Below are 13,105 nucleotides of genomic sequence, written 5' to 3' on the forward strand. Positions count from 1 at the left end.
CGAAAACGGGGAAAGTGGAATCTGCAGGTCGGCCTGTAATGGCTGTCTGTGAAATAATTTTGCATATAAGAGAGGAGGTAACAGTACAACAGTAATTCCTGTAACAGTTACTATGCAGAAAAATAAAGAAAAATAACAGTGCTACAGTTACAATTTACTCTAGTTTAAAAGTAACTAGTTAAAGTTACAAGTTACTAAAAAAATAAGTAGTTACCGGTAACGCGTTACTACAGCTTTTCCCGCCCAATTTAATCCAATCGCCATACAATTTATTCCAGATGCCAAAAAATTTAATCCAAGTGCCATCTAATTTAATTCAGGTGCCTGTGAATTTAATCCAAGTGCCAACCAATCAAATCCGGTCACCAACCAAATCAATCCAGCTGTCAGAAGGTTGTTCAGGAATGTTTTGTGTGAAATTAGGCGGAGCTTTGCGGACTTTGTTGAGCGTTCTGTGGTGAAAACGTGGTGTTTCTTGATCCATGATGTGCAAAATATGTTACGCGCACAGCTCATTCACTAGCACGCACGCCAAGAGAGTGGACTGTTTGGATTCGTTGGTGCCACGTGCTGTGAGCTGATTGTCTGCGAAAGCGCCGTCAATAACTCACGTCAGAAATATTGCCTGCTTGCCGTGTAACAATGACTTAAAAAGTGCCTTTATTATGACATTATATAAATGCCCTTTTCATTTTGATTTTTAATAAGTGAATGTTTTTTGTAGTTTTAAGCATTATTTCCAAATTGTAATGTTAGGTCTTTTTTTTCTGCCTGCTCAGAGCAGCTCTGAACAGATCCAAACAGCCCAAAACTTCTCCCGCCATAGGCGTTCTATGGGCAAATAAAATACGGAGCTGCTTGGAGCTGCTCAGAGCCGTCTGAGCAGGCAAAAAAGAAATAATAAAACAGACCAATTGTCTGCTCGAGTCAGAAATTTCGCCTGCACGCGTCAAATGTATCGTCTGCTAGTGTAACGATCCACTGGAAAGCCAGCTGGTGTAACAACAATACTATACCTCTGACGATCTCACGGACGATCGGCACACGGCACCAGCGAATCCAACAAGACCGCTCTCCTGGTCTGCACGTTGCCGTGAATGTCCATTAGGCTGTGCACATGACCTATTTTGCACATCTTGGATCAAGAAACACCACGTTTTCACCACACCCCACTCAACAAAGTCTTCAAAGCTGTGCCTAATTTTGCATAAAACACTTCTGAACAACTTTACCTTATGACAGCTGGATTAATTTGGTTGGCAACCGGGTTGAATTGGTTGGCACCTGGATTAAATTGTATGGCGACTGGATCTAATTGAGTGGGAAAACCTGTAGTTACTGCCCAAGACTGAGGAAAAGGCACTGGGTGCAGCAAAGAGAAAGCTGCCGAGACAGCCCTTTCATTTTGTGCCACAAAGTTGCCCTTGCAGTCGTTTCAAGCCCACATGCTTGGCTTGCTGCACAGTGTAGAAGCCAGCTGGGTGGTGCGTACCCTCTTGGCGAGCTCCGGCCCGTTCTCCATGGCGTGCATGACGGCCTCGGAGACGCGCGAGTCGAGCAGGGACAGGGCCTCGTCCAGGCTGTAGGCCCCCACCAGGCGGGGCAGCAGCCGGTGCAGCGCCGACACCAGCTCCCCCCAGGGGCCCTCGAGCAGGGCCTCCACCGGCCGCAGGCAGCCCCCGCGGGCCGCCTCCACGCACAGGCCCCCGCACACTGCGCCCAGGGAGAACCACCAGCCTGTCCACGCAGTCGCTTCATCCAAATTACCTTGGCTGTCAAAGCGTCAACCAGACCAGGTTCGAAAGGTGCATTTAAGAGTGGTCTGCTTGATCTGCTTAAAGCAGACAAACGCACTGCAAATGTGTAGTGCTCGGACACTGTCCCTGCCTCTGTGCCTTACCGCCAAGCAGCCCATTCCTCACTGTGCGAGTGACTGCAGAGTGATGGATGATGAAACCAGACTTATTTTTGGTGGCACCCATGAGGAAGAAAAGCTGACAGCCCTGCAAGACACCAATGCAGTGAAGACGCACACCTGCTGAGAAAAGTGTACAGGCCGTGACCACAGTCGTGGACCAACTAGAGCAAGCGCTCTCAAGCCACCAGAAAGGCTCAACAGACTCAAACAGCTTACTGCATTTTTCTTTTGTACCGTAATCCGGGGTCTGCTTTACTGCACATCTTGCACTTACCACGTCTACAGACTTGCCCTGATTCATTCAGCTGTAGATAATACCGAGCTTTTCGCATGTGTCGATTCACCGCTTACATGGGATCTTCTTCGCCGTCCCGTTCACATTGTTCTGACGGGGCTCTACTGCGCTTTCCCTCGTTCCTATAAGTCTGAAGGCCACAAAGGTTTGTTTTGTGGGTCACTGGGTCAGTCTGCCAGGCACAAATTCAACTCAGCACGTCCCTATGTCCTAACTTGCATCTGATTCCAACGTCCGCCGACGGTGCAAGCCTGAAAAAATTGTGGCTGCCAGGAGTTGCGCACAAGACACGGCAGCCGCCCGTGTATGCAGCCTTTGTGAAAGCACAACTCAATAAGCAGGCAAGGCTGCTGGATGGCTGCATCTGGAGGAAAGTGGTGCTGCCACAGCCTGATCTTTTTGTTCGAGGAAAATAAAAGTGGAATTTTTGTACCGACACAGCTCCCCGGTTTGAAACTTTCAGAGGAGCGCCTTATTTTAAGGGCCCTGTGTAAAAGCCGGTGGTTGCACCTGCACTGGCTGTGGCCGAAAACCTGTAGCACCACCCTGTAGCTCCTGCTGAAACTCCCGGTATCGCACGCTGCTGCCCTGACAGGTGCTGTTTTTACTGCAGATACTGCTGGGGTGTACGATAACGCCAGTGCCACAGTTTTGCTACGCGCGCTCGTTCTGTGTAGGCATGCGATGCATCCGCTGCTACATATCAGTGCTGGGCGTGCCACAGCACGTTCCTTATTGCCAAGAACAACAACACCCACGTGTTTCTCGCTGAAAGGCAAAATTCAGGCATTCCCCAATTTTTCTGCCCATATTGGACATATTGGAAGATCTGAAATGAAGGCCGCTGCGTGATGCACCCCTAGTATTAAGAGCCAATGGTGTGGTGTCGCTGATCTCAAGGGTAATGTTCTCAGCATGATGGTGTCTTGGTAGTTAGCAATGGCATCACATCTGCACGCGTATCCACCCTTTTGTCGGACAAAAAGTGTCCAGCTTCCAGACGTTCCTCGCCCTCGGTTCCAAGTGCCCTGCTTGCCAGGCACTTGGCGAGGCAACCATGACGATACTACAGGTGGGCTGGCTCTGAGGCTCGTCATCACCAGCGGTCCCAACAGCAAGCTGGCAAGCACGCCCAGTAGGAAAACGCATCTCCCTTGCAGCCGCAACGAGCAGTACTTGGGCGTAAAGGAGAGCAGCCAAAGCACCGTCACAGGAACAGGTGTGGGTTCACTTGGACCTCAGAGAAAAGGCTCTCATCTGTGGCATGAAAAGCGAGGGTATGCCGCCAATTAATGACAAAAGCGCTGAGGTTGCAAAGCCTGAGGCAGCAATTGACGACACCATATTTCATGAGCCACAGCAGCATCCATTTGACCCATTACATTCACCGATTCGAGCATTTAAAGCACACATATCAAAAGTACATACAACCCCTTCCAGCATATGTCTTTTTACACAATGTATCTTCAATGACGACAAACTGAAACTGAACTGAACTGAACAAGAATGTCTTACCGATTTGTCATCTGATGTTGTTGAACGAATATTTTGAAATTTCAACTTTTGCAAATTCTATGTAAAGAATTCGACAAAATTGTTTTGATCGTTCCATAGCCATCTTAATTTCGAGCTAGGGACGCGTCAGAAACGGCGTTGCAAATTTGTAAATTCCCCTTCTTCAATATAGGGAGACGGCATCAATACTTTGTGATGCCGTCTCCATCCTGGATACTAGATAATTTATTTTTACACGCAATCAATTTTGCCCGACTGAATCCCCTGGCGAATGCGATTTTCCTTTTATCTTTGAACTCTACCATGACACAGCTAGATGGCGATGATACTGCCGTTCAGTGCAGCCCCACAAGCACCATGCACGCACACATGCTGTGCCTTATTTGTGGCTGAACATTTTCTGCACAAAAAAAAAAAGAGACCATTGAAAGGTGCCCGATGCGATGCCCCTGTATCGTGCATCTTTCTGTGGTCTTGGTCTCCTTTTTGCACAGTGAACGTTTAGTGTGGGTTACCAGCTCACCCAAGCCTACATGTCATTTTTTGTACGTGGAGTGAACTAAGGAAACAGTGGATATGGAAAACAGTCTCCGAATTTTCGCACTCGTCAAAAAGGAGGAGTTCCATGGGTGCCATTCACAAGCAGGGAGCCGTGGAAAGCATTGGCAGCTGCGTCCCCTGGGAGAGAGAGGAGGAGGCTCACCTTGTGGCATCACAGGCGGCAGCGAAGCGCAGGCGCCGCATCCCAGGGCCCTGGCCAGTGCGCGGCCGCACTGCGGCTCAGCGTCGTCCGGTGGGGAGCCCGACGCATTCACCACCTCCAGGGCCAGCCGTGTGGCCCGCAGGGTAGTGCGCGCACCGCCCAGGGACTCCGACAGGGAGCCCTGCACCCACGGCAGCATCCCGAGAGCTCCAAATGCGGGCACACGCAACCGGCAGCCCAGCATGCCAAAACACGCACTTTAAGTGCTCGGCTTTAATTGATTGTGCTCTAAAAACAGCAATAACAAAGGACCAGGACCCATTCCACTCGGTGGAGGTGGGTGACCAGTGAAGCTGTTTAGGACACAACAATAAGCTCACTTATCGTAAACTGACTCATTATGACATGTAAACGAAACACAGCATCATGATAGAGCCACCTTAGTGGGCATTTGTCATGTAATTTTTGTTAGGAAATTTTCAAAAAAACAAAAGTTAGAGCCATTTTCTGAAGTCATATACTCCTCCCGTTGATGCCGTCTGGAATTCTGGTTTACAACTTCTCTGCGAATTAATTAGGTGAAGTTGATCAAGCTCGGAATAATGATGATCACCTATGCGGCCAACTGTCCCAAAATATGGGTGGCCCAAGAAGCTGCATTGTGAGCGCAGCCTGTCATTACCGTCTCATAAATAAAGTAAATATCATCATCACCTACACCCCCTGCAGGGCAAAGGCCTCTGCTGTAGATCTCCAATTATCCCGGTCCTGTGCTAACTGCGATCAATTCGATCTGATCTGCCCATCTAACTTTCTGCCGGCCCCTGGCACGCTTGCCTTCTCTAGGGATCCACTCCGTTATCCTTAATGACCAACGGTTGCCTTGCCCATCGTATATTTCTCACCAAGTAATTATGTACTGCTCATCATTCTTAACCATGGTTCGTGTCCTGCCGACAAGGACAGATATGACAGGAACCATGTGATGTATCCGCCGCCATGCGGCGCACACTACCATTTGACCTAGAGTTCCTCGACGCCAGCGCCGGCGTACAGGGTGGAGACACCCTTTTAGCGATCCCGTGCTGCCGCAATGGACCTTTTTCCAGTAGCGTTCTGCGCATACGCGGGCTGCCGGTACGCCATTCTCGGCAGGTGCCTTGGGCAAAATAAACAAAAGGGCGCCCCGCAGTTTTCTGCTTAGGGAGCGGCTATACTGCCTAATGCTGCACGTTTTCTTTTTCTTCCCTTTCGACACCTCGTGATGGGTTCGTACGTCCACACAATAATGGCTTTCTAAGGAAAGGGGCAAGGACGCTTGAGGATATCACGCTGCCAGCACATGGCTGCCAGTGAGGGGGTAACGAAAAAAAAAAAAAAAAGAGAAGGGGGCGCTTTGAACACTGCAGATTAGTCACGCCTGCTACCGTGACATTCATGTGAGAGGTATGGTTGACCGGTCAGGGCAGAAGGGACCGCAGGGCGAGGATATTTCATGCACGGGTTCCCCGAAAGCCAAATATTTTTGGGGGCATGCCCTTACTGCCATTTTTAGTTCGCCGTGGCGGCCGCTAGAGGGAGCGGTACTGGAAAAAGATCCAATGGGTCAACGTGTTCAAAGCGTTGTTCTTTTCGTTTCCCACAAGACCTAGCAACTCGAAACAGATAAGATAATTCAAACTTCGCCAGTTGACCGCTTTGCCCTGGTAATTTTAGTGCGGTTTTGATACAATTACTTGCTGCGGCGGCGAGCGAGCGACCCAGAGTGACGGTGAACAGTGAACAGAGGGCGACACTAAGCCACGACACCCAGCGCCGCCATCAGGAAATAAGAAAAACACTGGGTCGGCCACCGCTCGCCAGCGTGCTCAGGTTTCGGTTGCGCTCCTGCTTGGCGGCCCCCAACGTTTTTAGATTAGGTCAGTTTGCAAACTGCGCCTCGAGAGGCGGCACCATTTTGTCGCCATTCCGAGAGGTGGCGCTGGCGTTGCGTTGAGATCTAGTTTGGGGAGCGAGGCTCGCCCCGGCCATGTGTTTTCGCTGTGGTGTTGGTGCTCGCCTGTTCGTCACGTCTGTATTAATGTATTAGATCTGTGCTGTCATCGTGCATACATATTTTAGTGGATCTCTGAAGTGTCGGTGCGGTTTGTTGACGTGCTGCGCGCCGGGCTGCCGTTCGGGGTATGCTTCGGAAGCGGCAAAGTCCGTGCAGCGGCATTTCTTCAAAGCGCCGAAGGATCCTGACGGATTGAAGGCGTGGGAAAGCGCGATTCCGCGGAAAAACTTCAAGGTTACGCCATAAACATACGTTTGTGACATTCATTGTGAGCCTTCAGACATCGTCAACTGTTACGAACACGTCGCGAACGGTCAAACTGTAAGGATACCGTAAGGCATGCAGGTGGACTCGGAGGAACGGCGCGGCGCCCCGTATTTTCCCTGACATACCTGAGCATCTGTCGGCAACCAAAGACGCCAAAGTCATGCCGAAAACCACCCAAATGGATGACAGTGGTTCCCACCTATGTTGCGTCCTGCCAAAATGATGGACCTTTGCGCGATGAAACTGGCCTAAGTGGCGGTATGAGTGGTGTAGAAAGCGCCGAAGTCAGCACGTACGTTGGGAACTGAGCTGTGGTTTGCGGTTATGCAGGAACTCAGCAAATGTCCGACATTTCAATCGTAGAATGTGAAGGCTTCGCCTACCCAGGTTATCTTCTACAAGCTCGAAGATTCTGGGTGTGATTGAGAAGGCTGCAGTAGTCGGGCAAAACTTGTCGGTTGAAGTTAATTCAAGAGGTTTGCTTGTCCCGCCGTGTAGCTACAGCGATAAAAATGGGAATACTCAGCCCCAGCTGGCAAGGCGGAAGAATGTAGCATCATCCCTTAAAGATCATCCCATTTGTTCCACGATCAGCCCTTGGAACAAATGTTACCTGTTTCCAGACGTTTCATCCGCAACAACTGCCGTGAAAGGGCATGCAGTGTGTGTGGCACAACATTCTCAGTGCTGTCAGATCAGATCCCTAGCCGGCGCGGTCGCGCCGTGCTGCTGGACGCAAGGACTCGGGTTCGATTCCCGGCCGCTATTCTGATAGAGGCGGAAAGCGAAAACACCCGTGTGTTCGAGATTTCAGCGCATGTTAAAGATCCCCTACGTGGTCAAAATTAATCCGGAGCCCTCCACTACGGCGCGCCTCATCGCCTGTGAAGTGTCGGCGCGTTAAACCTCTTATAAATCAATCTGACTAGTCAAAACTGAGAAGTGTTGCCTATCTGTAGATTGCAAAAAGAAACGAGCAGGAAAAATCAACGCAGAAGATAGCATAAGCGATGGCTCAACGGAAAAACTACCGGGCTAAACGCTTTAAAAAATCGGCACATCAGGGCTACAAGAAGATAAATGAAGGCTAAACGCTTTAAAAAATCGGCATATCAGGGCTACAAGAAGATAAATGAAGGCTAAACGCTTTAAAAAATCGGCATATCAGGGTTACAAGAAGGTAAATGAAAGTTTCTGTCCATCAGATTTACAAACCAACAAAAAAGAATAGCAGTACGACAAACATTCTCATCCGAGAAAAACGTTTATTTCTTTTAAGAAACGACATTTATACCTGTCAAAGAAGAAAAAACATTGGTTTAATAATTGGTTCAATTTTTTTTGTTAACAGCGAAGCTGTTTAACAAATCGTAATTTTTCGTGTCCGCACTTAAAATACCAAGAATTTGCTGAGCTCGCACGTCAGCACTTGGTTTCCAATCGGCTCACTTTATCAGTTTTGTTGGGGTTGTAAATATGTTGTTGTGAAAACGTGCCTACTGCATTTGCTTCCACAGCATAAATAAAAATTTCGAGGCGTCTTTTCTTGATTCCAAGTAGATGGCTGACTATTGTAGGCTTCCCCGCAGTTTCAGTAGCGTAAGACGCGTTCGGATATGCTTTAAACATTATTGAGCTATAAGAGATCCCGTACTGGGGGAAAATAAATATATGGAACGGGAAGCAGCCGAAGACAAGCAGACTGTGCAGTGTTTGCCTTGCCTTTTTTTTTTCTTAAGTACAGCTTGTTTCTCGTCATAATGTCGATTAAAATGTAAAGCTCTTGTCACTAAAGCGTAAGAGTAGAGCGAAGTTGGATTTCGCATGTCAAAGAAGAACATTAACGGTGTGCGGTGGTCGTTCACCGGCGCCTTTCCAAACAAGGAGTAGCAGACGACGCGCCGAGACCGATCTCAACGCTACCGCAGCGCCACCGCCTGGTCGGCGACAGATCCGGCCCGCGCCGCTGTGCTTGGAAGGCCGCGCTCTTTGCCAACTGACCTAATCTAAAAACGTTGGCGGACCCGGATGAAATGTAGTGTACGCAATTTTTAAGTTTTATATTAATTAAAACATACTACAGTAATTCCACCACACCGGGCTAGGAATAGACTGAATGACTGAACTGTTGACTGCGCGTACGGAGGAGGGCAAGCGATATTCACTTTGCCATGCAGAGCCAGAAGGCAGGTGGAGCCTTTCGTGCGCACGTTTTCACGTTTCCACATAGTTTTTTCACTGAATTTGTGTTTCCACTAGAAAGCAAATTAATTAGCTGTTAACAGCATTGTAAAGACGCCATTTTGTTCGCATACATGAAATCGCGCTGCTGTGGTTTTGCGAGTACGGTGCCTGTCTCACAGGATCGATTGTTTGGGTGTAGTGCGGTCTGTACCTCTGCATTAAGTGCTAGTAGCATTCACTTCAAAGCAAGTATAATTACCTTAAATACGCGGGCTCCAGTGTGGATCATGCAACGAGAACTGCGCACCAACTGGCGGAGATTTTCGATTGATTGTGCGGTTCAACTCGCCGACACCGAACAGTCAATGAGGCGCGCCGTATTGGAGGGATCAGGATTAATTTTGACCACCTGGGGATCTTTCACGTGGCCAGAATCTCGAACACACGGGCGTTTTCGCTTTTCGCCTCTATGGGAAAAGAGGCCCCTGCGGCCGGGAAACGAACCTGATGACGATTTTCAATTTCACTGCTTGAATTATCGCCAAACATTCCCAGAATGCGTCTTGCTCCTCGCCACTGACAGTTCGTTTCCGCTGGTGCCAATTTGTCCCACCCCTAGAACACGGAGCGACCACGTTTTTTTGCTCCTTGCACGAAGTCAATTATCGCCTCAGGAGCGAAAGACTACAACCTCTGTGCCTTCCGTCTCCTTTTCCATGAATACATTCACAATGTACGCGGGTTTCGCTGCAAGGCCGCCAGAAAATGCCCGTTAACGATTTAAGACTACCGCTTCCTTTTTAGGGGGTAAGCAGGACCTCCAAATATTGGAATCATCATAAAACTCCGTTTATTTTTTATTGTTCTTAGAAGTTGCTGTTGTGAGCCCCGTTAAAACAACAGCTGAGTGTTACATGCCGCATGAATTCTCATTATAAACGCCACGGAAGACACATGCACAAAGCAGAAAAACCAGCCTTCGTGCAAATACTGCCAATGCGCGCGGTATTCGCTAAGAGGGTAAATTTATTGTAAGCTCATGAGTAGCTGGCAAACCGATATACTTTACTTTGACAGCAGCATGTAATCTGCTTGTTAGTCATCGCCGTTGTGTTTTCTAAAAAATTCACGGAAACATGTGCCGCCTGTGAGGCTGTGACCAGCCTTCCCAACTCGTACTATTCAGGGCAGCGAAGGCGGTAGCTTTCCTTCTGCGCTTTGTTCCTTTTGCATATTACAAATACCACGCCTTTACAAGGGCGCGTGCACAGTGCCTAAAGCAGGCGGCCGTCCAGGACGGTGAGGCTCAGCCTACTCAGTGTTGCGTGGAGGCGCGGTAGATGGCGCCAGGCCTCTAAAGCTTGGACGTTCCCTGGTTTCCCTATTCGCCCCGAGCGCGAACACAGTCGGCCCCTAGCCGCGGCAGGACGAACCACTCCTATACTCGGTGGCAACTCGAGAACGGCACCTCCTCATGTAGTGTATCACTCCGCCAAAGCGCCGGACCCGTGACGTCAGTGCGCGCGCGTTTTGAAAGGGGTTTGCTATGAATGCGTAATATCATCTGCCTTGTCTCACGCAGTTTGTTTGTCGTCACTGGAGTCGTTTATAAGCATATTAAGTCCAAAAAATCACGGGAACGGCTCAGGCCATGTTCAAAATATTCCCAGTAATGCCCTACTTGCGCCGCGCGGAGAAACATCCGGCTACGGTGATAAGGCACAGCGGCAACTTCCGGTGCCGTTCTTAAGTTGTCACTGATAGCGTCCTCGATAAACAAGCACCGGTGTTGCCCCCAAAACCGGCGCGGTGCACAGTGCCCCACGACGGTGCGTACCGGCACGGAGCGTTGATCGAGGACAAACGGGGCGGTTCTACCCAGGCGCCATCTCTTAATCGAAGAAATCAACTCATAAAAACGTTCACAAGTAACAATACAGCACTGTAATGAGACACAGCGCTATTTGAAAGTGGTATTTATTGAAGGCCAATGATTATATGTACGCACAACTTAAATACGTCACACATGCAGAACAACGTACCGCCACCGCTTCCACTAAACAGCTACATACAAGCTGCTTCTGCTTCTAATCTTCGTTTGAGCCATAATGCGAGCGCCTGTTTTGTTCCGCCCTTCCGTTACAGCAAAACAAGTAGGTCTTCATCGTCTAGGCACTCCGGTAACAGCTCATGATAATTCGATCGAACGAAACGAATGTCAATCCCCATTGCAACTTTCTGGCAATGCATGCAGCCGTCTTTGAAGTACACAAAGTTCGCGCCCTCATTTACAATCACTGGCCGTTGTTACCGCCCGTTAGGAGACTATCGCATCGTTGCCCGATGAATTCACAAGCACGCCATCCTTGTCAGCAACAATACACAGCTCCGTCTGCCTTGACACGAGTGCGGCGATGCGCCGTCGCTGCAGCAGACGGCGGAGGAAGCTCCTTCGCCGGCATCGTCCGCGATGCATCTCGGGACTGCACGCCGGCGCACCGTCGACTCTCTCGGTGCGCGGCGGTGCAACCGAAAATTGCCCCGCGACGGTGCACCCCGGTTTATCGAGGACGAACGGTGCACACCGGTGCGGTTTATCGAGGATGAAAAGGCGCACCGGTGTGCCCCGGTGTGCACCGGTGCGGTTAATCGAGGATGCTATGAGTATAGTGTAGATGGCGCTCTCGCGTCGTCTGCTTTTTCACGTTGCGTGAGGCGCAAGACGCGTGCTGCACACGACAAAACAACCAATATGTGTGCTCGTTTGGCAGTAAGCAATGACATAGTTAGCTCTGCGTGCGCATTTCCTCTAGAAACACAATAATCAGCGGCCGTTGCGGGTTAATGCGCTGGTTTAATTCCACGAAACATCTTCGCTGTGGTCACCGCTTGAGTGTGAAACGTGTTATAAACATTGCTTTCCACACATTGCACTTTTCGTATTGTTGAGTGCAGTCGTCTGCCGTTTCGGGAACGTCGAAGTGTGCTTTTTGAAGGTGGCGTGGTGATTATTTAAAGGATATAAGTTGAGTACGCGAAACGGATAAGAAGCGACAAGACCTGTGCATACGCGTGCAAATTCCACACCCTTGTAAAATTGCGCTGTGTCCTTATAGAAAGAAGAAACAAACAAAAAAATTTACACTGCATACGACCCGTGCGCTATCGCCCATACATTACCGGACACGTATTTTACACCCGCAAGCGCCTGTGTGATCGTGTCCTTCCCGTACCTTTTCTAAAATAAATACTATTTTTGGACAGTCGTTGGTTATACTCAGGAGGAGGAATAAACATTTATTCAACTGTATCGAGTTGCTAATTTTACGTGTTATTTAAAATGCGTTTCGATGGATGCGCAAGAGTATTTAGGGGGGATTTTTCGTTAAAATTAAGCAGTTGCGAGTTTGCGTAAGTCATGTGGCATTTCGTGTGTCATTTTCATATATATATATCATTTTCAAATCCGACATGAATCACTTTGTACAGAAACGTGTCTCACTCAGCATAACCAAATGCCTAATTTGGTCACGTCTTAACCTCTTAACGTGGACCTAAGTTTAAAGAAAGAGGAGAAAACGCGTAATATATAATATATAAACGCGTAAGAGTCGCTAAAATTTCATTTAAAATACCCGTTAGAGCGGTTACATTTCTATCTCTGCGCTGATCAAAATTCAGCAATTTCATGTTGCCTTTTGAACACACAAAAATATCGTAAGCCCTTAGAAAGAATTTCGGGGCAGTTAAGTAGCGTTACTATTTCAGAACATCCCACAAATGCAAGAATGCGTCATGCTACCAGTGAAAGCGATTTAGATTGCCGTTGTAAACTGAATTTTAGAGATCGAGGCTTCCTGATTTGTTTATATTTATGCCTTTATTGAAGGCTCAAAGCCATAGTCTGGAAAGATCGAGCTTGCTACGAGCCACAGCGTACAAGTTCATTGTCACAATTACGGCCATTCTGAGATTCCCGATGAGTCGTCGCTTTTTTGGCGTAATAATGAAAACTGACTGCCGCTTCCATGCTATACATTGAACGTTGAGGAACCGAACTACAGCATACCACTCTTGTTTGCACCTTTCGTGCGCACATACGGCGAGAAAAAGGCATGAAGCGCGCCCACAGTGCGCATTCTTACGGGCCGCTCAGCGGAGCATCCA

At 48.8% G+C, this 13,105-nt stretch overlaps 1 protein-coding gene across 2 annotated transcripts in view; it reads right to left on the reverse strand.

The window, feature by feature from the left end:
• LOC144168748 (glypican-5-like) overlaps positions 1–13,105 on the reverse strand; it is a 157,758-nt gene that overhangs the window by 26,599 nt on the left and 118,054 nt on the right. For both annotated transcript variants that reach the window (XM_077697707.1, XM_077697708.1), the window contains 2 exons: positions 4,432–4,612; positions 1,493–1,713 (listed from right to left, as the gene is read on the reverse strand). In XM_077697707.1, coding sequence (XP_077553833.1) covers positions 1,493–1,713; positions 4,432–4,612 — 402 coding nt within the window. The remainder of the gene's footprint in view (positions 1–1,492; positions 1,714–4,431; positions 4,613–13,105) is intronic.

Source organism: Haemaphysalis longicornis, unplaced genomic scaffold, assembly GCF_048455015.1.
Source record: "Haemaphysalis longicornis isolate Haplotype H1 unplaced genomic scaffold, Haemaphysalis longicornis Haplotype H1 scaffold_2, whole genome shotgun sequence".
NCBI classification, from domain to species: Eukaryota; Metazoa; Arthropoda; class Arachnida; order Ixodida; family Ixodidae; genus Haemaphysalis; species Haemaphysalis longicornis.